Source organism: Hoplias malabaricus, chromosome 7 (assembly GCF_029633855.1).
Source record: "Hoplias malabaricus isolate fHopMal1 chromosome 7, fHopMal1.hap1, whole genome shotgun sequence".
In the NCBI taxonomy this organism is placed as follows: Eukaryota; Metazoa; Chordata; class Actinopteri; order Characiformes; family Erythrinidae; genus Hoplias; species Hoplias malabaricus.
The window spans coordinates 18,952,624-18,978,387 of record NC_089806.1 but is presented as its reverse complement, the minus strand read 5'-3'; the positions used below and the strand labels follow the sequence as shown (position 1 = coordinate 18,978,387).

The 25,764-nt window shown below is 39.1% G+C and overlaps 1 protein-coding gene across 4 annotated transcripts in view; it reads left to right on the top strand.

Moving 5' to 3' along the window:
• Positions 1-25,764, top strand: part of ppp1r13bb (protein phosphatase 1, regulatory subunit 13Bb) — a 51,938-nt gene extending 26,174 nt beyond the window's left edge. Inside the window, exons 5-19 of one of the 4 annotated variants that reach the window (XM_066677051.1) lie at positions 2,216-2,286; positions 11,263-11,364; positions 14,130-14,304; positions 14,985-15,181; positions 15,354-15,494; positions 15,856-16,048; positions 16,582-16,734; positions 18,282-18,406; positions 18,534-19,029; positions 19,203-19,933; positions 20,518-20,655; positions 20,909-21,042; positions 22,444-22,610; positions 23,443-23,642; positions 24,282-25,764. In XM_066677051.1, the coding sequence (XP_066533148.1) occupies positions 2,216-2,286; positions 11,263-11,364; positions 14,130-14,304; positions 14,985-15,181; positions 15,354-15,494; positions 15,856-16,048; positions 16,582-16,734; positions 18,282-18,406; positions 18,534-19,029; positions 19,203-19,933; positions 20,518-20,655; positions 20,909-21,042; positions 22,444-22,610; positions 23,443-23,642; positions 24,282-24,323 (3,065 nt within the window). In that variant the 3' untranslated portion in view covers positions 24,324-25,764. Of the gene's footprint in view, positions 1-2,215; positions 2,287-11,262; positions 11,365-14,129; positions 14,305-14,984; positions 15,182-15,353; positions 15,519-15,855; positions 16,049-16,581; positions 16,735-18,281; positions 18,407-18,533; positions 19,030-19,202; positions 19,934-20,517; positions 20,656-20,908; positions 21,043-22,443; positions 22,611-23,442; positions 23,643-24,281 lie in introns of all 4 variants that reach the window. The other 3 variants (XM_066677050.1, XM_066677049.1, XM_066677052.1) reach the window with 3 other exon arrangements.

Below are 25,764 nucleotides of genomic sequence, written 5' to 3'. Positions count from 1 at the left end.
AATGCAGGTCACTGCCAGCCCTGCTGCTACTGCAGGGGACAGAAAACCGGTTAAGTGGTGGTTACGTAACTAAGCAGCTTGCTATGTAATTGGACTGTGTCTGTAACCCCTCATGTCCTTTCTACGCAGGTTCACCTACACTAGCTCAGATACATTGGTCTGACTCACTTGAGACACACAGGCTTTATAGGCATGTGTGAAGTTGTCTACACACTCAGTGCTTAATGACCACATGATGGTGTCCAGCCTATTTACAGCATCAGAATCAAGTAACTTCACAACATGTGTTACACATGCATGGGTGTTCTTTGGTAAATACACATATGTATTACTTGTAAAATGCTAAACAGTATAATATAAAATATGAATAACCAAAAAAAATAGTAGCTTTATAGGAGAAGGAAAAAACCTTCTTAAATATCAATGGAAGTCAATGTAAAAAGATATTATTCCAAGTAATTTGAGCATTTCTCTTAGTCCATTCATTCATTAAAATATTTACAAAACAAGGAGAGATGCTGTGTTCAAATGATGTCGTAAAAGTAAAAATGGAGATAAATGTTTTTCATTGGACAGCACAAATATGACATCTAGATGAAATTAATCAAAAGAGACTAATTGTAATGTCTATGCTGGGTCTGACTGAGCTGAACATTCTTCTACGTTGTGTTATTAGCATGTGTAAAAAAAAATGTTTATTGATCAAAACGAGGCATGGGGTTTCTTCCCCTGTGACTACTCCTCTAGCTGCCATTTGTATATATGGGTTGTGTGCATAATGGAGCAAAGTTTTTGGAGTTTGGCTCCATTGGGCTGGAAGACATTGTCTCCAGTGGAGAGTGAAAAACAGGCATTGCCCTCCACTGCTCAGCCTGCTGTCACACTCCATTCACTACACTGTCTTTCTTTTTTCTTTGGCTTCTTATGTCTACATATTACATTTCTTTCTCACAGTGTTACAATTTCCATGGACTACCCAGGTGTAGTGGTTTGTGCAGTAATGGGTTTGCTCTCTGTCTTTGTAAATATTTGTGATGTCAAAATTAACACATTAATAATTTCATGATAATAAAACAATACCACATCATGGCAATATTAGAATAAATTTAACAAAGCTTCAAAGCATTTAGCCTGAAACCCAGCGCACTCTTACTTTGATTCCATGATCTAAGTTTTCCAATTCAAATACAGGTTTAATCAAAATTAGATTTTGATTTGGCAATTTCCGCTGATAGCTCTCATTATAAGGCATTTCAAGCTGCTGCTATGCTATGCTAAACTCTTCAGTAATGCTTTCATCATTAGTAACATGAATATCTGCAGCAAATTACTGAACAGAGCCTGTTGGAAAGTAATGTGTAAAATAAATCTTATACAATATACACTTTTCAGCCAAAAACCTTAAAATTACAATCCATTTTTTTACGCTTAGTTTTTTTTTTTTTAATCAACTCCACTTACTGTTTAGGTGCACTTGGTAATTCTGCAGTTAAAGCCCCCTTTCATCCTGTTTTGCAGTGGTTAAGACACCCTCAAGACTACCACAAAGCCAGTATTAGTTGTGTGTTAAATTTCTCTCTGTGCTGCAGGGGCTCTGACTTGGTGTTTTGTTATTGTGTAGTGAATCAGATTATAGCAGTGCTGCTGGAGTTTTAAAACCCTGCCTATTTACTGTCCAGTCTGTTAGACATGCTTTTTTGGCCCACCTTTTTGTTGATGTAAAAGCACAGACAGCATCTCATGTGTTGCACAGTTTGTGTTGGTCATCCTCTAGCCCTTCATCAGTTGTCGAAGGGCACTGTTTGCTGGATAATTTTGGTTAGTGGCTGTTATCAGCCCAAAATTGACACTGAGTTGTTTAAAAACTTCAGCTGACAGCGATCTGTTCTACAACTAGCATGGTAACACACACTATCCCACCTCCATCACATCTGTGTAACTGCACTGCTGATTATCCATCACCTAAATATTACATGTGGTGGTCCTGTAAATTTTGACCAGTGACAAACATGGTGAAAAGGGACAGCAAAATATGCAGACATGGTCTGCAGTTTTAAAACAAAAAATTGCACCTATATGGTGAGTGGAGCTAATAAAATGGGCAATGATGTATTTTTAAGGGTTCCACCACCCAAATCACACCTGCTCTGTGGAGGTCCTGGGGATAAATAATGATGCACAGACCTTAGAATGACTTATTTATTTGTGTTTACAGGAAGTCAACAGTCTCAGGAGCAGTCTAACAGAAGGACTGGAAGCAGCTCGGAAAAGCACAATGAAAATGGGGTAAGTTTATATCTCTGTGCGCGTGTGTACTTGGCCATGAGTTCTTGGAGCAATGCCCAGTGTATTTGAATCAGGTTCACTGGTATATAATGAACTGACTTTAACTACTGCTCTACACCTAAAAAAAATTCTTCTCTTTGAATCGTTAATGTTCATTAAATGCATGTGACTTTGAACAATTTAATGTTTATGTGCTAATTTAGACATTATTAACCAAGTATATGCAAATGTTTTTTATATAAACCATGACACCATATATGTTCTTTCATGTAGTTCCACTCTGTAAACGATGGAGGAAATGGCCCTGTTTACTGTTGGAGTTTTTTAGTTTAAGTCATTTGCAGTTGCCCATGCTGTTGTCTCCTAACAATAGCCAGTACAATTAATTTCCTCAGTGCACTGCACTTTTATATACTGCTTTCCAGGAGAGCTGCATATGCTCTCTTTCATGGAAACTGTTTTTCTTTTATTCTCCACTTGATTATAAGAGCATCCTTCAGCAAAACTTTCCCTCCAACCATCTGGCCCAGATTCCAGCAGGGGAAAAGCCATGCTCCAGGAAGTGGAACTAATTTTACCTTAAGGGACAGATGTGCCGGGTTACACACAAGCATAGCAGGAGATATGAGTCTCTTTAAAAGCCTCTGAAATTTATACAGCATGCACTAATGTTACCACCACCACCCCCACTCCTTTTTCCATTATTGCCTCTGTGGGCACCTCTGATATCACAGTGTCTTTAGGAAAGGAATGACAGACCACAGAAGACACACTTTGCTAGCTCTGCTTGAGGTGGTAAGCAAGGGAAATGATTAGTGAAAATAAACATGCTGCAGCCATTCAGGCTTGGACACCCACCTTGCTGTTTTTTAGTATGCAGTGTTGTCTCAGACAGGCCTACTTAGGATTATATATATTTACCTGCCTACCTGCTCAGAGTTTTTCACTCTGTATTGCCTGATTTCGTTCTAGTGTTGTTCATTCACATGTCCTCTCCGCCAGTCGCTGCTAGCTAAAGTGAATGTCTATTAGCTAATGTGATATAATTGTTTATCAAATCTTCACAACAATCTGAAATTTACAAATTCTTGCTAATTTTTAAAAACCGTCTGCATATTTAGAAATATGAATCTGATACTCTGTTCCTATTGGTTAGCTGAATTAATGGTCATATTAATTGTCAGATGACTCCATGTTTTTTTTCCATCTGTTCCCCTCCACTAATGTTCCACTGGTTGGACCCTTGTCCCTTGCAAATAATTTATAGTTAATGTAGATTAGTATGTGACAGATGAGTTGGATCTCTTATACAGCAGCATTTGCACAAAATTATGTTCACCTCTGACCCCTTTATATGATAAATAGACATGTATTCACTGAATTCTTTGGTAAACTACCTAATCTGTTCACACATGGGCTATGACTAGTATATATTGCTTTTCTGGGTAATGTCTGGAATATTTCCATAATAGTTACTATGCATGTCTGAAATGGGCTTATAGGATTGAGTCTTACACACAGACAGAGACAGTGGTCTATTCTTCAAGGCTGCTATATTTGTTTGGACTTTTAAATTGGATGACGATTTACTTGTTGGTCAACTCCCAGAGCCTTGCTGTAGTTTTTCTACCCCTCCAGTAAACACCATTTAAGCTCAGTTTAGCACACACCTATACTTAAAGTAATACCTCCCTAATGCAAAACTCAAGCCTAAATTTAACTGCCTTCCAAACAGCACTGTTGGCTCTGTGAAGTTTCAAAAGTTATTTTGTTCAGCCAGGTTTTTTTTTTGTGCGCAGGTTAGCCTCATAACAGACAGACCCTGTTTTGTTTTGTTGTCCTGTTGCTCCTTTATAATTTCAGGGATTACAACAGTTTCATGACATAACAACCTTTAAGAGGATCAGTGTCCTTGTTATCCCCACAGCTTTGCTGGAGCAGGTCTATTCTCTGCTCTCACTCCTTGCCCAGACACAACATTGTATGAAGATGCCAGAACCCCTACTCCTACACTCCTACTCTTTCTGAAAGTGGGGATTTTAGGCACTTTATTTTTCAATCTGCTTATGACCCAAGGTCTCTATATGTGATTTAAAACAGTTATTTTTGTTTGAGTAAGGGAGTTACCTGTCCTCTGGTAACCATGTGCTTGTGGGTGGTCTCTTTCATTGCATTCCACTCTTATTCTCCTGCTCTGTTACTATCCCCACCCCCATGGGCCTTGTCAGTGGCCTGGATGCACTGGAGCATAGTTGTGTGAGCCGGGGGCTCTGAGTTGATCTTGTCTAGCCCGGCTTGAGTCAGCCCCCATCCCCTCCTTTTTATTTTTTCTCTCCTCTTCCCACTTCCCGTCACTCCTTGCTTTATCTATCTCTCCATCTTCAGAGTCGGCTCACCAGACCTGACACCCACACAGGCAGGATTTGTTGTTTTTGCATGCCGTGAGGTAAGGCTGCTTTGGATCTGCAGAAAACGAATGTGGCTGTGTTCCTCTATAGAAGTTTCCAACTTTGGACAATTGCAGTTAGGTTATAAATGTTTGCATTTGTTTTACATTGTGTAAATTGGTGCTGTTCTGGATCTGTGGGAGGTGGACATGTGCTATTGGGTTGCTTTAGATTTGCAAGTACCAACCAGGGCAGGTGCTCACGTGAAACATGCAAACCATCAAAAGCGATACTGTGGAGCTGCAGAACTCTGCACTGTGTGGGCAGTGTAACTTTGACAGAGTTGAAGCTGTAGTTCTGTCTGTGTGGGCAGCTTCTCTGCAGGAATTACATTTTCTAGTCTTCGCTTTCTTTTATTTTTCCTACAATATGCCGCAGATCTCTTTTAGCATGTTCAAACTTGTAAAGCGTACTATGCAAAAACATAATTTAATCATAATATTGTTTATTGCGTGTTTGTTTATGGCTTTTTTTTTTAGAATATTATCAGTTTTATTTGTCTAATCCATTATTTCTCTGGAAATACTAATTTTGTCCACAGTTCTTGTGTTGTTAAATTCTCTTTATGGGGGGAAAACTACCTATACTCTATGAATGTCTGTATATCTTTTGATGCTTTACCAGAAACTGCACTGATTGTAGAGACTGGATTATAAGGTTTCAATACCCAAGATATCTTTGTATATTTGTAAAATATGACGTTTTAAAGCATTTGTTTGCATCAGTTGTAGCCTATGGAATATAGGAATATAGTGGAATATGTCCACTTTATTTTGTGCTGATCTAAAAGTGATGTCCTGCAGTATTTACAGCTTGGTGTGGGTTGCTTGAGTTTTGGGTATGCACTGAACTGGTGTGTAGGGTATAATTTTTACAGAATACAGCAGATTTGTGGGTTAGTCAGCAGCCCTCTGCTCAGTCAGCTAAATAGCCTTGCTGACATTTCTCTATAAATTATATTTCATACTATTCCTTTCTATTTTAATTTGAAAATCATCAGTGTAAACTGCTTTTAATGGCAGAGCTTTGCAGTGTTTTGCATCTTACTATGATTATTAGGTGGAAAACATTTACTTGTGTAGGTGGTCTTGCTTTGCTGTATTTTCAGTGCAAGGAATGCTTACTCTAAATTTCATTTTGTAGGTCTGTATGACCATAGCTATTTATCAAATAAGAAAGCATGTGACAGCTCCTCTTAATGAAGTGAATATTCCAGTGCCATATTTATTGCAGAATGTGGCCATTAGCTGGAGAGAGAGAGAGCAAGATGCTTCTAACAGGCTCTACCCACTGACCTGCTTCTTTTGGCATTTTATTACTATTTGCTTATGTGGAGAAGGAGCAGAGTGCATCCCTCAGGCTTATGTGCTTGACCTCTTCCTCATAAAAAGCCCATATAAAGCACCCCCAAGCTGCACTAAATGGCAGTGCCTTTCAGTTATAAACTCAGGATCTTCTGTCTCTGCTGCAGGTGTGGATGCTGTTTGCTCTTTAAATGAATGTCAGCTGTAGCTGTATTCAGTTACCATTTGATTATTTTTTAAACAAAGATAGGGTTTCATTCCTGTAATCACACCTGCAGTCCTAAGCATTTTATGACCTGCTACAAATCCTCAGAGATACCCAGCAGTATTTACACAACTGCATCAAATAAAGTAGCTAAAGTGAGCAAAATGTCAAGCCAGATCAAGACCTCAGCCTGATTCCACTGAGTCTATTGAGAAACAAAACCTGGAGGATTTTTACTTCCAGCGCCGGCCTCAGGACATACAGATAATTCAACCCTCCTGGTATGTATGCTGTTTCTTGTGCAGCATTGCCATGGAGACGTTCATATTTGCAGCTCGCATGACGCTGAAATCAACAGAGTCGGCTGTGTGTGCAAACACGCAGTGACATAGTTGCCCTTTAAGCTACGAAGCACTCCCCATGGATATTGAGTCAAGTCATTTTTGTGGTAATGAAATTTGGAAGCTTGCCATGGAGCTCATCATCAAGAGAACTGCAGAGAATGCAGTGTGTCATTATTGATTATGAACACAGATAATGCAAAGCATGAACTTTGATAAAGCAGTGTACTGGGTAAAGCAGTGGGATTTTCAGCATTAGGATGAGTATAATAAACAATTAAATGAATACCAATCCGTGCTCACAATGTCTATGGCTCAAAAATGGTTGTTAACTTACTATCCAGAAGTCCCTCTTGGCCTACTTGTGTCTTATGAGATTTGAAAGACTGATGATGATAAATTAGTGGTAAATTTGTTTTTTGCGTATTACCTCTCTTACATGAATGGTATTTATATAAAATACAGTCTCAGGCATTAAGCAGCATATTCATGACCAAACATACATTTTGTGAGGTAATCTTCAGAGGCATTACACTCTTCAGATATCTGGTTCTTATCAACATCCTGTGGACAGTTCTGATTCTGTAAATGTATATCTTAACTATAGGCCTTGGAAGACAATTATGTGAAATTTTGATTCAGCTCAAGCAGATGTTATTCATTAGCTATTTATGTTACTTAGATGAAGGGTAAGCCTAAAACCAATGTAAAGACTTGAATTGGCTTGGGATATAATGACCATTGAAATATATGCCAATACAAATTGTGGTTATTGTTTGGTTATTATGGAGATTTTAAAGCTTGGGTAAATCTAAATACTAGACCTGTATATGTACTTGGCTAAAAGAGGACCTCTACGATTGTGGGGAAATGCAATTCTCTCTGGGTTGTTTACGTTCAGGATCTCCACGTCTTTTAAGTTGGAACAGTAGGTTTGAGAAGAAAAACAACTGTAAGTGTGTGTTCACTCTTTGAATTACAACAGAAACACTCGATTTGTTTTGTGATGTTGCAGTGCAGTTAACGGTCTCTGAATTTGGAGACATTTCCACCGTAAATGATCAGAAACAGCAAAAATAAGTCAGTATTACCCACCTATGTAGCAGAGCAATGTCCTCATCTAGGTTTGTGCCCTTGAAGGTTTGGAGTTCTCTGCATTGTTTAAAAAAACAGATGCCTTTTCTCTCCCATGAGCAGAGAGAGAGAGAAAGCCTAGAATTCTGGACAGAGACGGTTAGTTAATTTACACACACTGGGCTTCAAGAACACATTAGACTGTTTTTCAGCACACAAACAGACTGGAGAGCTGGCACATGGTGAGGAAACATCATCTGAATTTTATATAAAGTTGTTCTTTGATTACAAGAACAACTTTCTTAAAGGGCTATTTGGAGTGTGCTTCACAGCATTTCCATACGATATGAGAGAATAATGGATGACAGTTGCCAGGGGCACTGATTAGGTTTACAGTCAGATTACAAGCTTAAGAGTGCTTGTGGGTTGAGATTTGTTCTTGAACGCCTCATTCACAGTAGAAGTCTAGTAGAAGCATTTTTCATTAATGAAGCAAAAAATCACTGGCAAAATGCTATCTACAGGTAATGCCACCCTGAAAGTGACAAGTTCCATCCATCATGATTTAAAATGACACACTGTTGGATCTGGGCATAAGTCACTTTTGCCTCTGTGGCCAAATCCACTGACTTTTTTCCAGTGAATGCTTATCGTTAGTGAGGGCTGTTTAGTGTTGTTGAGAATAGAGTAGCAAGGGGAGGGGGTAGTCACAGATTCTGTACGAGTCGATGTGAGAGAGAGCGAGAGAGAGGTGCCGCTTTACCACACAGAGACTCGCTCATGCTTTGCTGCCTTAATTTACGGTGTGTTTGAAAACACGTTTGGAAGACTTAACATTTGAGGATGTACGGCAGCGACATGGAATTGAAACATGTGGAGGCAGTGCAAGAATTAACAGCCGCAGGACAATGCAGCAAAATAAAAGTGCGCTCTTGCAGAATAACATGGGGAAATGCTCAGCAGGTACAGCTTTTTTTCTGTCCAGTGCATGTGCTGCACGGACTTAAAACAGATTTTTAAATTTATTTATTTATGATAAATTCTTAAAATATCCAGGGTTTATAAAGGATTTAGCTTTATCTAGATTCAGTTACTTATTGTAGATGTGAATGTGATGTTATCTTTCAGCTCTGTAATATTTAATGAGGGACAGATTTTTTTAGCCTTAATATTGGGGTTTTTTTGCACACAAGCCAGTAATTGCACTGAAATATTTATTTATTTATTTATTTATTTATTTATTTATTTATTAATAATTAGTTTTATTTATTTATATTTACTGTTGATCAGCTATGCCAGCATGCACAGCACACACATTTGAACTTTAACTTGGCTAGGCTTTGAGTTCATCTGTGTTATAAATGGAGAAATCAAAAGGGAGTATGTAGTGAACTTAAGATATAAGCACCACATTATTGGACACTGACATTCTGACTGTTTCATTATGACATATTGGAAAATAATCAGATCAATGAATTATCTGCAAAGATGATTAGGTTATCAGTTTGGCAGAGAATAGATATAGCCACAGGCTGTAGGTGACCCAACATAACTACTGTGCCAACATTTGTGTGAGAGTTGCATTTTGATCGATTACTACCTTGACACTGTGTGTTATGTTACTTCAATACAAACAATTGCATGATTAATGAGCAGATTCTATAGGGTTGCATAACCTGATGACTTTGACCATATCAGTATTTATTACAGCATGAGAACTGGAGTGTCTGGGGAAAGAAATCTCCTTCCTGTTTTTATGCATAAGTTGTTGTTCTTCTCTCTGAGGTCTTTCTGCAGTTTTATTTCTCATGCAGTAGTATATACTGCTGATACAGTAGTCAGAAAGAATGCACTGATATTAAATTCTGGAATGTTATCAACATAAGACACATTTTTACAATACTGTATTTTCTGATGCATGAAAAACATTAAACATTTAGATTAGCTCCTGAAAAGGAGCTTAATGTTTGTCCTGTAATTTTGGTGATATGAGATTAAAGTAATTTTTTTTATACCTGTTACCTATTAATACTAATATGACTGATATCATCTGCCATCACTAGTACTCTTTAATAGCTGAAGCTGGAGGACATGCAGTGCATTCACCTCATCTTTCAGCATAGTTAACATATTGACATTATGGCTAAACTTGTTTGACCTGTGTACTGACCCTTCTGCAAACAACCCACTTTGCCCAACTTCCCTTTCTCACTATCTGAAGGCACTTAAACGTTCCATTTGTATTAGCTCTCTAGTCAGCTGATTGTTGGCTTTTTCCATTATTACTTTGTCACTTCACGGACATTTTGGTGATAATAACTTGGTGGCTTCAGGATTTTATAGTAAGAGAATCACGGTGTATGGCACTTTTAGTGTTATCCAGACTAACCCTTAGCATGTAGTGGGGTGGAGAATTTCCTTTCACTTCTATGCTTTCACTGTGAATTTGCAGCATTACTGGTTTCCAAAAGCAGAGAAACAATTGATCACCTATCAGCTCAGCCCATTGCACTTCAACTAGTCAGCCTCCAGAACCTCCTGGCTCATCAATTACTTTCTGTGCCAAGGGTGTCCAAGCTGCTGGAGAGACATGGACAATGTCCAAGGAAGATCTGCTTCATTTTTCTCATACTTTGAGAGTCCAGCTTGTTTTGCTACTATCATTGGCCTTGAACTGCTCTACAGCTCCTGAGTCTTAAATGCTGCTTCAGCTACTTCAGTCTAAATTGCAGTCCATGGCAGTAATCATGTGCTCTCTGAATTAGCTTGTTAGTGTTTGGGTTTTTTTTTTTCTCTCCACTGCACAGTTCTGCTCTGCTGCCATGACGACAGCGCAGCAATAGGCACAGTGATGGACAGCTTGCTCTTATCGGGCAGAATGCAGAGTGACAGTGTGTGGGCCTGCTCTCTGTGTCTTGCACGGACCTGTTTACACACTCTCAGCTAAGAAAGAGCCATTCCCTGTCCCTGATGAGCTTAGCACAGAGCGAAGTAAAGCAGAGCAGGCCTATGCTAGCATTAGCACTCTGCCTATAATTAAGCTGTGAGTGTTTACGCAGCCACAGGTCATTTCACACCCTGTTCTCACTACACCGAGCGCTTCCAAGGGCACCCTCCTTTTTGTTACTTCTTTTCCTGCCCTCTTTCTAGCCTCACTTTATTTCCCTTGTCCTTGATCACTAATTTTTATACAAATAATTTTTTTCTATTTTTTTCTCATCCCCTTTTTTATTTTATTCTCTTTCTCACTACTGTTTTTTTTTCCTACTCTCTCACCATCTCTTATTTCTGTCTCCCTGTGTGTGTCTTCCCCTTCTTTTTAACCTCTGTAGACTTTTCTAGTATCTGTCCCTTTCTCACAGGGTCAACACTAATATGTCGAAGCAAGGCATGCCTAGTCAGAGCTGTTGCAGTTACTTCTGTTGGTCTGGATTAGGTGGTGTCAAGGCATCTGTGATTAGACCATAGTACTAATCATCTTAATTGGTTGTTTTGTTTTGGTTTCTAAAATTAACTCTCTTTTCACCCTCTTTTCCCTTTTCCTGGTTTCCTGATTACCCATCCCTCCTCCTCTGTCACTGCCTGTTATGCCACCCTCTCTGCAGGTGGGGAACCCTCGTGTGGAGCTCACTCTCTCAGAGTTGCAGGAGATGGCAACACGGCAGCAGCAGCAAATCGAGGCTCAGCAACAGATGCTTGTGGCTAAGGTAACCCTCTGAGATGTGTTTTGCTTTTTTTTTGCCTTGCTGTGGGTTTTTTTTTTTTTTTGTATTGTATTGTATTGGGCAGCATGCTTTTATTTGCTATAAAGACTAGGCACTAATGCAGCAAGTGCATGCTTTGTGGATATTGGAAAGAGCTACAGGCTTAGACATTTTAGAAAAGGTTTTTCTGCATAAAGTTCTTGTTCTGAGAGTAGTCCCAAATATCAACAAGATTTTCTTGTTCACTATTGCCATTTTCTATTTTTTTTTTTTTTACAATATTTAAGAACAAACATTTGACTGGATTAAATATTGCATGCTTAGGTTTCTGTTATGACTGCACGATTAATTCGATTTTTTAAGGTTATTATGATATTTGTTTCTGAAATTAAACATCGTTCTTGCCACATAATCACTCAACCCTGTGTGTTATATGATTCATTCAAAGTGTTATTCTATAAGAGCTGCTTTGTGCTGGGCTTATAACCTACTTGTGGAAAAAGTGCATTGTTAGCTAAACTAAAAGTAAAATAGTTTTACTAAACACCAAGATTGATTTCTGCACAGATTAAAACAAAATGCTGGATTGGGCTCTGTTAAACTGTAAAAGTACTTCTGACCTCACGAATGTTCATGTGCTACAAAGCTGCTGCTGTCACAGCAAAACTGCATTACTACAAGGGACATTTTAAAGAATTATATATATTTATTCATATTTAGGCATTAACATTAACATAACAAAATTTTTATTTTATTTTATTTTTAACCCCATAGCTAATTTATGCAGTGTTTAATTTGTCTGTCTTAAAAAGCACAAAAATATATTTAATCTTGCACCATAATGAATGATGATTTTTAAATTTTTTTTTTGTTTTTTAAAATATCTTTTCTCATTGTGATTGTGAACAGCTTAATTTGTAAATAATATTTTATGTTCATATTATGAAGTCCTTGCTTCTATTTTTTCTATAGTCAGTTTGTTTAAATTCAGTATGTTTTCTTTTTAAAAGGTGTGTCTTAATTTCCCCAGTCTTGATATTGACTTTAGTTTATGGTTGAGCATTACAGGGTTTGCATGCCTCCTCACTGTACTTAAGTTGTTTTCAAGTGTTTCATTTCTACAACAGGCAAAGACATTACAGGTGTCTGCAGAGCTTTAAAACAGGCAATTGGGCTTATGTGTACAGAATATATTTTAAGCGCATGAGGTCAACTATGGGCTTTCATTATTGCTCCTAAGTGAGTGTTTACAGCAGTATGTGCTGAGGTGATGAGCTCATCTGTTTACTACTGTGGTTATGTTAGCGGTGAGAACTGCAGTGTAGCGCAGGAGTCCAAGCCAGAGAGACCATACAATGTCAGTAATGTAGCAAGCACAATCAGTATGTCCAGTATGTCTCAACAGGCATTTCTCACTGGCTTAAGCCAAACAGCTCCTAAGCACTTGTTTTCTCATTCAGAACAAGGACTGTATTGAGGAATCCAGTGCTACTCAATCCATGCTGATTGCTCACAGGTTCTGATTCTGGATCAGTTCATTCCCTGCTGGAGCATTAGGAAGAGGAAAGAGATCTGTCGTTGGAACAGCTGCAGATGGAGAGTGGCTGTTTTGCAGAAAAGGGATAATAGAGAGCTGAGAGCATATAGTCAGTGGTTTGAAGGGCTGTGATGGCACGGAGCTAAGAGGCCACTGCTGCAGAGCTATATTTAGCTCCACCACTTGCACTCACTTCAAGCACACTGGTCTGAATCTCATGTGTCTATGTATAAAATGTATGTGTGTATGGATGCATGTTGAAGTTAGAATATGGAGGTGTTAACACGCCTATATAAGCTTTTATCTTATGTCTAAGACATAACTTCTTGCTTCTGTGATCTTTCAGTACATTACTTTTCTTCATTGATATTTTTGTATATCTCAATCGAATAGCTTACGTTTCCCTTGCTCCACAGCAGAAGTCATCAAGCTGCTTCTCGTAGTAACTGTGCTGACATGCAATGTGAGACAATGACGCTGTGTCCTGAGTGCACCCTGTTCCGTGACAGCATTAAAGCTGCCTCAGGCTTAAAGATCCTGTGCCCCACTTGCTTATCATGCAGATAAGAGCCCAGTGAAGGCTTAACACTCTTTTATATGTCCCCAAATGAGAAATGTTCATTGTAGGTGGATGGATTGGGAGAATGATGGGCATGTTAGGAGGCTGTGTTGTATCTTTGTGTATATACAAGTTCTCGTACAAGTTCTTATGTTAAAGGACCCTTATCAGTAGAGGTGGGTGGATTGATCCAAATATCGGTAATATCGATACCAACGCTGGTATTGGTATTGAATAATACTTGTGTAAAAAGATTGGTACTCAAGCTTTTATCTCTCCCGCTGCTACGCATGCGGATTCATCAAACTCTACTCTGTCACGTTGCGAAGAGTAGCGCCCCCTATCTTTTGTTGTTGCACCGTCATGTGGTATCGGATCGATAGCAAAATTCCCGGTATTACCCACCTCTACTTATCAGGACCCATATCAAACTAAGCTTGCTTTTTTAATTTTTAAATTTTTTAAATAATGGTTTGGTTTACTACATAAACATTACAAAAATGTTTTAAGACTTAAACACACACACACACACACACACACACACAAGTTTAGGACATGTACCACATGTTCTTAAAAACATAATGGGTAGAAGACGTTACAAGCAAAATTTAGAATGTCCCCTGAGCGCTAGACATGTAACTGTTTGATTTCTTTCCCTGTGTGCATGTGCAGGAACAGCGCTTGCGTTACCTAAAGCAGCAGGAAAGACGGCAGCAGCAAGCTGTTTCTGAGACAGAGAAGCTACAGAGGCTAAAGGAGAGAGTGGAGAATCAGGAAGCTAAACTGAAAAAGATCCGTGCCATGAGGGGCCAAGTGGACTACAGCAAAGTTATCAATGGCAACCTCTGTATGTAGCATTAGAGTATTTTTTTTTTTTTTTTTGAAAAACACATTGAAACTTTTGTTAATGCACCTACATATGTATTGCACACATAAGCAACATCCTCAAAATATTCTTTAAGTGATTACTGGATGATCTCAATGTTAGGATTAGTCTACTGAATAACAACAGTCACAGATGGGGAGACTCTCCCACACACTCTGCTCCATATGGGTCTTCAGTGCTCAGGCCAAAGCTCAGTGGTGAAACGTGTCGACATAAGAAATGCTCTAAATCATAATCATCTTTACAGCAATGGCAAAATAGGTCACCAGCAGCCTTGATTAACTATCGTTTAGCTAGATGAGCAAATGTCATGATTTTAAGTCATCAGCAATGCAGATTTTTTCCCCTTGCTCTTTGGGTTGTTTACACCAGAGTGCATCTGCCTACATAACTGCATTTAACCATTAAATTAAAGGAATGGTTTGGTGAATAATCAAATTATTATTATTATTAGCATTAGTTAACTTCCGCTTCATAATCTGGAACTTAGGCAGAAATTTGAGTGCAGAAAAAATGTAGTCTTTTCATGTATGCAAGTTGTGCATGCCATTTTCAAGAAATTCCAAGCTGTTGAGAGTTTAGAGCAGAGATAATCTCTGGGTGTAAGTGTGTTTAAATGGCTTTCTATGTTTTGACGCTAGCTGCAGAGATTGAGCACATCAGTGGGCTGTTCCAGGAGAAGCAAGCAGAGCTGCAGGCAGCTGTGTTGAGGGTGGACCAGCTAAGCCAGCAGTTGGAGGACCTGCGGCGAGGCAAACTGAATGGCCTTCAAACACTGGGGGGGCATGTCACTGGCACTGCTGCCTTGGAGCTTCGCAAACTCTACCAGGAACTGCAGGTCTGTTAATGCACTCATGAAAATAAAAAAAATTATCTGAAGGTGTCAGTGTTTTCCTTTTAAAGAAATATTGTGAAGGATAACACAAGCCAAGGTTATTGTTTATAATAACTGTTGTTAATGTGCATGTCATTGTTATTGCTGATTCTGGTGTTTTTTGTGTTTATGTCAGATTCGTAACAAGTTGAACCAAGAGCAGAACAGTAAGCTGCAGCAACAGAAGGAGCTGCTGAACAAGCGCAACATGGAGGTGACGCTGATGGACAAACGAATCAGTGAGCTCCGGGAACGCCTCTATAAGAAAAAAGCTGAGGCACGTCAAAAAGAGAACCTACCTGTAAGGCCAGGAAAGGAATACACACACACATTTTTGTTTGAGAACTTAAAAATAATACACTTAATAATACACATCTGAATGAAGGACTTGAAAAGACAGTTTTAGATGCATTATTTTGCATTGTTTTTATAAACGCAGTGAAAAGTTAATGTTTGATATTCCTTTTTTGTTTTTACTCTGTTCTTTCCTTTATAAACTTTCTTCCCCTCTTTCCCCTTTTTGCTTTGGCTTTTTCTTTTTTTTTTTTTATTTCTCCTGTTATTCCTTTCAATCTTGTTTTCTCTTTCCCTCTCCCTCTCTCTCTCTCTCTCTCTCTCTCTCTCTCTCTCTCTTACAGCTAAACCGAGCAAGTGGTCCTCCCTCTCCCCAGCCAGCTCCAGGAAGTACAGGCAGAGTGGCAGCAGTTGGTCCCTACATTCAGGTGCCTGTGCCATCGCGCCCAGAGAGTGGCTACATGGTGCCCCCAGACCCTCTCAAACCTCAAACCCTAGGCGTGAACACACCAGCCAACCATGCTCGGTCAAAATCAGGTTGGTATTAGCTTACATCTTTGAAACTGCAATACTACTTTGTCTTTAGCACAGTGTTCCTATTTTCCCCATTCATGTGGTCATCTGTATATGCAAGACTTCTAAATCACACAGTAATGTAAAAGCATTTAATTGTTTGAGGCTTAGTTGTTAGAGCAGGTTTATGAGGTACAAATTGCTCAAGCCACCCACAGTTGTTAAATCAAGCTGTATGTTTAAAAATCCAGAAGAGGGAGACATTGAGTAATTGTTAAATATATTTCTTAGTGCAATGAATCTTCAGTAAAAAGACAGAGAACAGTCTTTTTTTTTTTTTCTTTTTTTTTTACCTTGGCACGTGTCCCCTCACTCCCAAATCTGTGTCTTTCCATTCTTTGTATATAGTTTAATTTTAAATTCTTTCTCTTCTTTTCTAACCTCTTGTGATCTTTACTATGTGCCTTTGTGTTTCTCTTTCTCTTCTCTTGACTGTATCTGTCTGTACTGTGCTCATGTGCCTCTGTATGGGCTGTTGGGGTGGGGGCAATGATCAGAAGGCGTGAGAAAGCCCCCTGGCCCCTGGAAGGTCTCTGATTTAGACATCATAGTGGATCCACTCCTGCCGTCTTCTCCAGAGTCTGGCCCGGGCCCTGGGGCCCCTGCCACCTCTTCCTCCTCATCCACAGCGGGGCCTGACGGAGCCTCTCGTGAGTGGGAAGGTGTCAAATGGAGAGTTGGAAGGACGGCCTCTGAACCTTATTCAGAGTATTGGACAGGATCATAGCAGTCCTACATTAACTGTGTTTCTTTTTTTAATTTACAAGTCCAAATACATTGTGTATTATAGAAAGACGAACGTGTGTTTTTTACACCCATTACATTCAGCCTCATTCAGGTCTTAACTGGCACCAATAAAATTTTTAATAGATTTAACAGATCTAAAAAAAATCCAGGGCTATGTCAATTACTCAACATGGAGATGAAAAAAAAATTGTGGAGACAAAAAAAAATCCCCTTTTTAATTTACAACTTTGTAATTTAACTTACATATACTTCAGACAACTCATTTCCATTTCAGACAACTAATTTATATCCACTGAGAAATAAATTGAACAAAAATATACTGATAAAACGGAACAGGAACATAATCATTATATGAATTTATCAGTTGGAAAAGTACTTATAACAATAAACCTTAGCTGCGGTGGTAGTAGAAATTTTGGACTCTCTGAGATTCTTTAAAATATTCCAGGCTTGTGAATTCCAAGAGGCTGGAATGTTTTTTCATGAGATCCGAACACTCAGCACTCACATTTTTTTCTTTGAAGTGCTGAATGCTTCACTCTTCACACATTGAAATTATACTGACCTCGGTGAAAGGTTTTCAGTAGCAGTACACTGCTGATCCTGTGTGTAATTGTGAATGTGTGGATGTGTTTGCGTGAATGAGAATGATAGATCATCTATCCTGGTTGTGTATCTGCATGCTGTATGTTTGAACCTCTACCCTGATAAGGTTCACAAGGTCCTCTCAGCCTCCTGATCAGTAAAGATCAATAAAGCATTCAGTTTACCTCAGCAATGTTATCTCTGTAACTTTTGTTTTCATTTTATACCATTTTATTATAATATAGGATTTGTTAATTTAACTAGCTACTCATAACATATATAAAATACATGGCAGAATCAGATTTCCATCATCGGCCCTAACAAGGTCCTTGGTTCATCCGGTTTATGACCTTATCCTATGTTGCAACTTAAAGAGCACTCACACAGTAGGTTGACTGTCAACATCTGTGATGATGTTCATTTGGTGGAAATGCTAAAATCAAGACCCAAGGACTGTATTTATATTCGATTGATTTTGCAAACTTGGTTATTCATCTTACTCCATGCAGTTATGTTGCTACTTGTTTTGGTTTCATCCCATGGAGAGAAGTGTCTTTGATTTTTTATAGAAAAATCTACTCACCGTTTAGGCTAAATACTGGTCTCAATTAGTTATTGGAACACAGTTCATTAAAATGTTTTTTCTGCCATGTACGCTACCCTGCTAATGAATGCTCAAAATGCTTAATGTCCCTTAAAATGTGATTGCAGTTTTCAGGAATAGTCTGAAGTACATAACTGGATGTGCGCTTGAACTAATTTACCAGCAGCTACATAGTTTAATTCTCAAGCCTAATAAGTAATGAGTTTTTGTGACATGTCACATTATGTGACTGATGCTGATGCCTTCTCTTTCTCTGTGCAGCTAATGATGCAGGTTGGCCCACCCTCAGCAAAGGCAATACATCGCTCAAGCCCCCGGACTGGAAAGAGTCTATAGGAGACCCATCCAGCAAAACGGCCTCTCCTGCTGGTACCCCAGCTGATAAGGTTGGACAAACACTTATTTTTATTTTTCCATACTTTTTTTACTCTACTTATTGTAGAGTCTTGGTATGAATGTTGTGTCTTGCTTAGCATAATCTAACCTAATTGAAATATTTGCCATTTTTAATAGATTCCAGAGGCAAATAAACTGGGCTCTGCTCCTCCTCCTTGTAAGCCTCAACCACCTCCTTATGGAGCACACACCAGTTCCCACCCACTCTCTTCCGCTAACTCTGGCTCCACCAGCTCTTTGGATCGCCGCAAGGATATCCCTCTGCGCCCTGCACCAGGCCACTCAAACAATCTGCCAAATACTAATCCTCCACCCCCACCAGCTTGGCCTCGTGTGGGCCCCTCCACTGGATCCTCCTCCCAACAGATTCAGCAACGCATTTCAGTACCCCCAAGTCCCACCTATCAGCCCAACTCGCCCCTTTTCCCTCCAGGAGAAAGGCCTGATCCTCTTCTGGCTGTAGCTGTCCGCCCTTTTATCCCAGACAAGGGTTCAAGACCACAGTCACCTAGGAAAGGTCCAGCCACCATGAACTCCAGTTCCATTTATCACATGTACCTACAGGGGGTGCCCAAGAACTACCCCTTTGGCAACAAGCCTGCTGTTAAAGCTGGTAAGTAGAGTCCAGGAAAAGACATGCTACAGGATTGCTAAACAAAAAGTACAGAAAATAAAATAAAGTTATAACTAAAAATTACATTGCTAAGTTGGGTACAGACAAACAGATGGTGAATAGGCATTTTTCTAACGAGGAGTAAATGATTTGTACTTTCTTCTGGTCTACAGTGTATGGAAAACCGGTCTTGCCTCCCAGTTCTACTCCCCCCTCTCCCCTGCCTTTCACAGGCTGTGGGGCATTCCCAGTGCTACAGGGTGCTGCAGGGGACATGGTAGATGGTGACTTTGACCCTGAGAGTCATATGGTAGACCTCCCAGAGGGACCTCCACCCAATGTTGACCATATCCCACGACCACTTAGCCCAACCAAGCTCACTCCCATGGTCCACTCTCCCATGCGCTACCAAAGTGATGCCGAGCTGGAGGTTCTACGCAAGAAGTTGGCCAATGCTCCACGACCACTTAAAAAGCGCAGCTCTATCACAGAGCCTGAGGGTCCTAGTGGACCCAACATCCAGAAGCTTCTTTACCAGAGGTTTAACACCCTGGCAGGTGGAATTGAGGGAGGAGTTGGTGGAGTGACTCCATTTTTCCAGCCAACAGGAGCAACAGGTGAGGCACTATCCGACGCTGATAATGGAAATCCTCCCTCAGAAACACCAGCTGCACCCCTCACTGGAACAGAGGGGGCACCCTCAGATGCTCTGCCTCAGGGCGATGCGAACGATAACCAGCCCCTGCAGCCAGCTACTGAAACACTAGCCACACCAGCACTGGAGACATCAGAGGATGATGACAACAACAACAATCCTGCAGGGTCTTCTGCTCCCCTGCCCAGTCCTGTGCCTGAGGCCAGCTCTCCACAAGAAGCAACAACCTCACCATCTTCTCAGCCTACAGTGAGTATCATAAAACACACACAAACCAATATATATTCTCCTCTGATGCATTATCACTTCTATGTTTATGTTTATCACTTGTATTGCCCCAGCAAATATATGTTGTGTCAATTTTTTAATTATTCTCATCAGCTTTATCCAGTTATAGAGGGGTGTGCACAGTCTAAATTGCATTTTGATGTGTCTATGCCAACATGGATATAGACAGATAAATTGATAAATTCAGCTTTGTCATTACTTAGTACAACGGGGCAATGAATGCTGTTTGCATCTACCAGAAGTGCGAATAGTAGCATTATGCAGCAGTAGTAGAATATGTGTGTATTCAGTAGTGAATATTATCTCTTTGCATTTAATCCATCTGTAGTAGCTAATACACACAGTGAGCAATTATTTCACACACACAAAGTTGATTTGATAGTTAACCATATATAACCATATATGCTATACCCCACCCTCCCCCTTTGCACATTGAGACAGTCACATTTGGCAGAAAAGTCTGCTAATTTTCTTGTACCCTGGTAGTTATTGATACTGACATTGAAATTGGTGTGTGATTATAGTGTTGCATCTCTTGCTTATAGGAAAAGCGCACTAACTTGAAGAAACCTAACTCTGAGCGGACAGGCCATGGATACAGGGTGAAGTTTAATCCATTGGCTCTGCTCCTGGATGCCTCGCTGGAAGGCGAGTTTGACTTGGTACAGAGGATCATTTACGAGGTACACATGCATCAACGATATGTAGCTAAATACTGTTTTTATTTAATTGTTTTATTTAATTTTTTCCACCCCAATAATTTCTTTTATAATCATTCAGTAAGATCAAGTGTGTTTTCTGCAATGTTTACTCTTGTATAGCCATTAATACCTCCCCAAATAATAAACAGAGCTTAATCATTACTCTCATTGCTATAACTTACCACAGAGTCTCAGTTACTGATTGTTAATCTTGTAATAAATGGACCGCTCACAGGTGGACAATCCAAGCACTCCTAATGATGAGGGGATCACACCCCTACACAATGCAGTGTGTGCTGGACATCACCATATTGTGAAGTTTCTGCTGGACTTTGGAGTTAATGTCAATGCAGCAGATAGTGATGGCTGGTGAGTACATTTGTTTGTTGGGGTTTTTTCCCCTCGATTTTAACAAATAACCAGAAGAGCTTAATTTACATATATTCACAAATGTATTCCATTCTTAGTGAAACAAATACTTTCACTGTGATCACGTGTCCTTGTTTTGGGCACAGCAATAACTACATACTCTCAGACTTTGTCTGAATTCATCAATTTTAATACAGTAACTTCTGCAACTCCAACTAGTTCCTAGGTGTTTGCACCGATGTTAGGTCATTGAAATATGACTTTATACACGGGCAAATAAATAAAGAAAAAAACAGGAGGGTCAATTAATTAAACATGAGTAGTCACAATTAAACGATTTTAAAAAAATCCTTGTTTCTATATACATTGTGCATTTAATCTGATCCACTCACTTTGATGGACACAGTAATATCGGTAGCCACTGTTTGCCCCATTTAGCGCCATTTCACCCAAGTCTTCAATCAGAACCTTTATAATGCCACCGTTAAGCAGGCATTATTTGGGTTCTTAGCAGTGCACTGACACTGATGTGGGGTGGTGGTGGTGTCACTGTGTGGTGTTCTGGTACAATTGGGTCAGACACAGCAGTGCTGCAGGAGATTTTATACACCTCAGTGTCACTGCTGAATTGAGAATAGCCCACCAGCCAACAGCATCTTGTGGGCAGTGTCTGGTGTCCACTGTTGAAGGACTAGAGGATGATTTACACTCTGCAGCAACAGATGAGCTACTGTGTTTGACTTTACATCTACAAGGTGAACTAACAGCAACGATTTGGGCATGGTGTTTAAAAACTTGTTGCTGTCCAATCAAACATATGTCTCTGTTTTTAACTATTTTTAGGTTATTACATCAGTTGAACACAGCATCTTTCACATTTTGGTAAAATTTTATGATGAATGGACCAAGAGAAATGCTCCGGAATTATTTGAAATAAGATCTTTTTACATTAATGTCCATTTAAATTTAATTAAGTTATTTCCTTCTCCTGTGAAGTTACTATTTTGGGACATACATGTTTTTAATTGGACGATATAAACTTAATACTGTCCAAATAGGTTTTAATTTAAAGGCTTCCCAAAGAACTGAGCTGCCCTGTTTTGCCTTCCCAGTAACATGATCAGTGTGAATGTAACATTCATTGCTGTGAGTGTTCAATGTTCGACGCCCAAACTGAAATGGTGTATATTTCCAGTGCAGTTGAAAAGTATAGTACAAAAATTTGCTGACAGAAAGTATTTTACTGAACAGCACATCTTTACTGAAAGTCTACATTTTAAAATACCATAATTTTAGGAATTTTTGACATTATTAACAGACATGATGCCAAATTGATGAATATCAAAGCGGTTGCTGAAAGGTACATGGAAATGTAATGGGAGATGTGGTGTGTGTTTTCAGGACACCTCTGCACTGTGCTGCCTCCTGTAACAGTGTTCACCTCTGCAAGCTGTTGGTAGAGTCTGGTGCAGCAATTTTTGCTACCACCATTAGTGATGTGGAGACTGCAGCAGACAAGTGTGAAGAGATGGAAGAAGGCTACATCCAGTGCTCTCAGTTCCTCTATGGTAACAGTTTCTGACTTTCAAAAAAAAAAATCAATATTCTTAAAATAAAGGGATTTTTACCAATTTAAGAGTTCTCAACAGAACCTTTACTTTTTTTGTAGCACTTCAATCTTTACAAATATTTATTACAAAACATTTTTCTAAAGAACAAGTCTTTGAAATGTTATTTAGGAGTGAAAAAAATTATTTTATGACACCAAAAATGAACCTTTTTTTTATATTTTTGATAATATAAAAAATATTAAATTTTTGACATACTTTTGAATAATTTGACACATTTACACAAATAATAAATTGGTTGTGGAACCTGAAAATGATTATTTTCCCACCTGGATCCAGAGATTACTATGTAGTTCAGTTGATGGCACCAATAAACTAAGAATTCTTAACCGAACCAATTCAAGATCATTTGGTTTAAAGAGGCTAGGGAACCAAACATATTTTGTGGGACGACACAAAGCACTATTTTAAATAGTGTAACTCAGGCTCTTTGTTACTTATCAGTTGTATTTGCATTACAGATTTATGTGGACATTTTGAAACCTTCCTCAACATTCTACTGTGAGAATGTCAGCAGTTCATAAGCTTTGAGCATGAGCACAGATGCAATTGTTTTTATTGGTGGTGGTGGTATTTAGTAGTAGTTTCTTAGTAGGGTAATGGTAAGATTTCAGGAACCTGTGAGGTACTGAATAACAATTGATCTGTTTAATAAAACAGTCTCTTTTTTGTTTGCTTACTTGGTCTTTTAACATACTAGAATATATTTTCCGCCATTTCCAATTGTATGTAAAAATGAAATACTAATGCTTTTGCACTAATGTGTTTGTAGGTGTGCAGGAGAAGCTGGGAGTAATGAATAAGGGAGTTGTGTATGCTCTATGGGAATATGAGGCTCAAAGTGCAGATGAGCTTTCCTTCCAGGAGGGAGATGCCATCACCATTCTGCGCAGAAAAGATGATACTGAGACCGACTGGTGGTGGGCCAGGCTTAATGACAAGGAAGGCTATGTGCCTCGCAACCTGCTTGGGGTGAGTACTTAATAATTAAGATTTTCTATGAAAGCTCTGCCTAATTCTTTTGTTTTTCAACTCCTCAGGTTTATGAACTGAAAATTCATTTACTTGCATTCTGAATAAGGAAACGTCATGTCAATATCTAACTTACACTGAGGTTTTAATATCCCTACTAAAGTCATTCAACTTAAACAACTTAAATTTGTTCTCCGAAGTTAGTGTCTTTCATTTTTCAGTAGAGCTGAATTCTATATTCATATTCATTCTCCATTCATAAAGTACAGTCACATACTTATTTGTAAGTCTACACCGACTTGGTGGCAAACATTCTGAAACATGCCTAAACTGTCTAGTCACATAAGCAAGTCTGTATCAAATAAAATATCATAGCTTAAGAGAAAATGCTGCGATGATTTACGCAGGCAGTTTGCACTGTGGTTATTGGTTAGTTATAAGTTTCCATTACTCGGCTACATTTAAATTTTTGGCTCCAGTTCAAAACAAACAAGGAACTTGTGACATAAAACACATCTTGGCTATATTTATGGTAAAGAAAAAAAACTTTGTAAATTAAATTTATGATTGCAAGTGTGAAAGTGAATTTGAATAATACAATTTAACATATGAAGCATGTTTCCGTGTGTGTGTCTGCAGCTGTATCCAAGAATAAAGCCACGTCAAAGATCTCTGGCATAGCTGACTGTTTCTCTCCTGCGTGACGGGACTGATGTCTTGGGGCCCTCGTGTACCCTCTTTCTGCTCCTGCTGCTGGAGTGAAGCTGCTAAACCATGTTCCCAGACTATGGGACCCAACCAACACTACAACTACTACACACACACAAACACACACACACACAAAATAGTAAAGGCCAAACTAGAAGCCTCAGGTCCTAAAATCTGGTCCCTGTTACCCTCCGACACCCCTCATCCCCCTACTGCTACCACTCCTCAAGACTTGGCTTTTGCTGAGTTTCATGTGACATGTATCATAGCCGCTGCACATTTCTCCATGGAGATCAAAGCACTACCTATTTGGTTTTATAGCTTTTGTTTTATATCATTGTTTCTGTTTGCATTTTTATCTGGAGATTTCTAGCTGTTTATAGATGCTGGTACTGTGCAGACTGGTTTAGCTGAAGCACAGCTGCATTTTCTTCCTCTTGTGAGCATTGGTTCAAAGGGGGGAATCTTCTATGCTATGGATAGAAAGCATTTGTATTAAATTTCCCATCTATTATGTCTATAACTGAGTGGGGAGAAAACTGGATATAAGTTATGAAAGCTTTTTATGGTGTGCAAAAATATGAGGAATGAATATGAAATGCAAGGAGAGCTTGTGTGCAAGAACAAATATATGAGAAGAACAGATATTAGTGTGCGTGTGTGTGTGTGTGTGTATATATATATATATATATATATATACACACATAGTAACTGGAACATTTTATTATAGAGAAAGTGTGGTTCTCATAGTGTGCATTTAAGCAAGAAGAAATGCGCAGTGTTATGAGTGAATGGTCTATACTCTATTAAGTGAGTGGAGTATGAAATGTGTGAAAGGGTGAGAGATTTTTTTATCACATTATACAAGAGAAATTTTAACGATTGCGTGGTGAGAATGGCTATGTATATGTTCAAGAAGCCTGGTCTCCCTACAGGTGTTGCAGTACTGTTTTAATATTAATAAAACTGACAGTGTGAGGTCCAAGTGAACAATACATGCTGTGATGATGATGATGATGGTCTACAGCATTGCCAAATACATTGCATTGGTTTGAAGCCTTGCTGGCCGAAAGCCCTCCTACACTAGTGGAACAAAGGTATGGTCTAAATGCTTATTTACATAGTTTATTTTACACTACTTTTTTAATCATTACATTACATTCCCTAGTCCATTTCCCGCATTCCGAATCAATTTCAAAGTCTTGTGAGCTGATCTTTGTGCCCTGCCTATGAAGCAGTAATGAGCTTTACCATGAAGCTCACCTGTAAATACTATGATTAAGCTTAGAGGATGAGACATGTTGGTTTCTATACTGAAAGACTTAGCTGCTTGTGCAGACATCTGTATGGCATTCTGATATGACAAACTCGCACCTCCTGTTTCCTACTTGTGCACAAATAAAGTGATACAAGA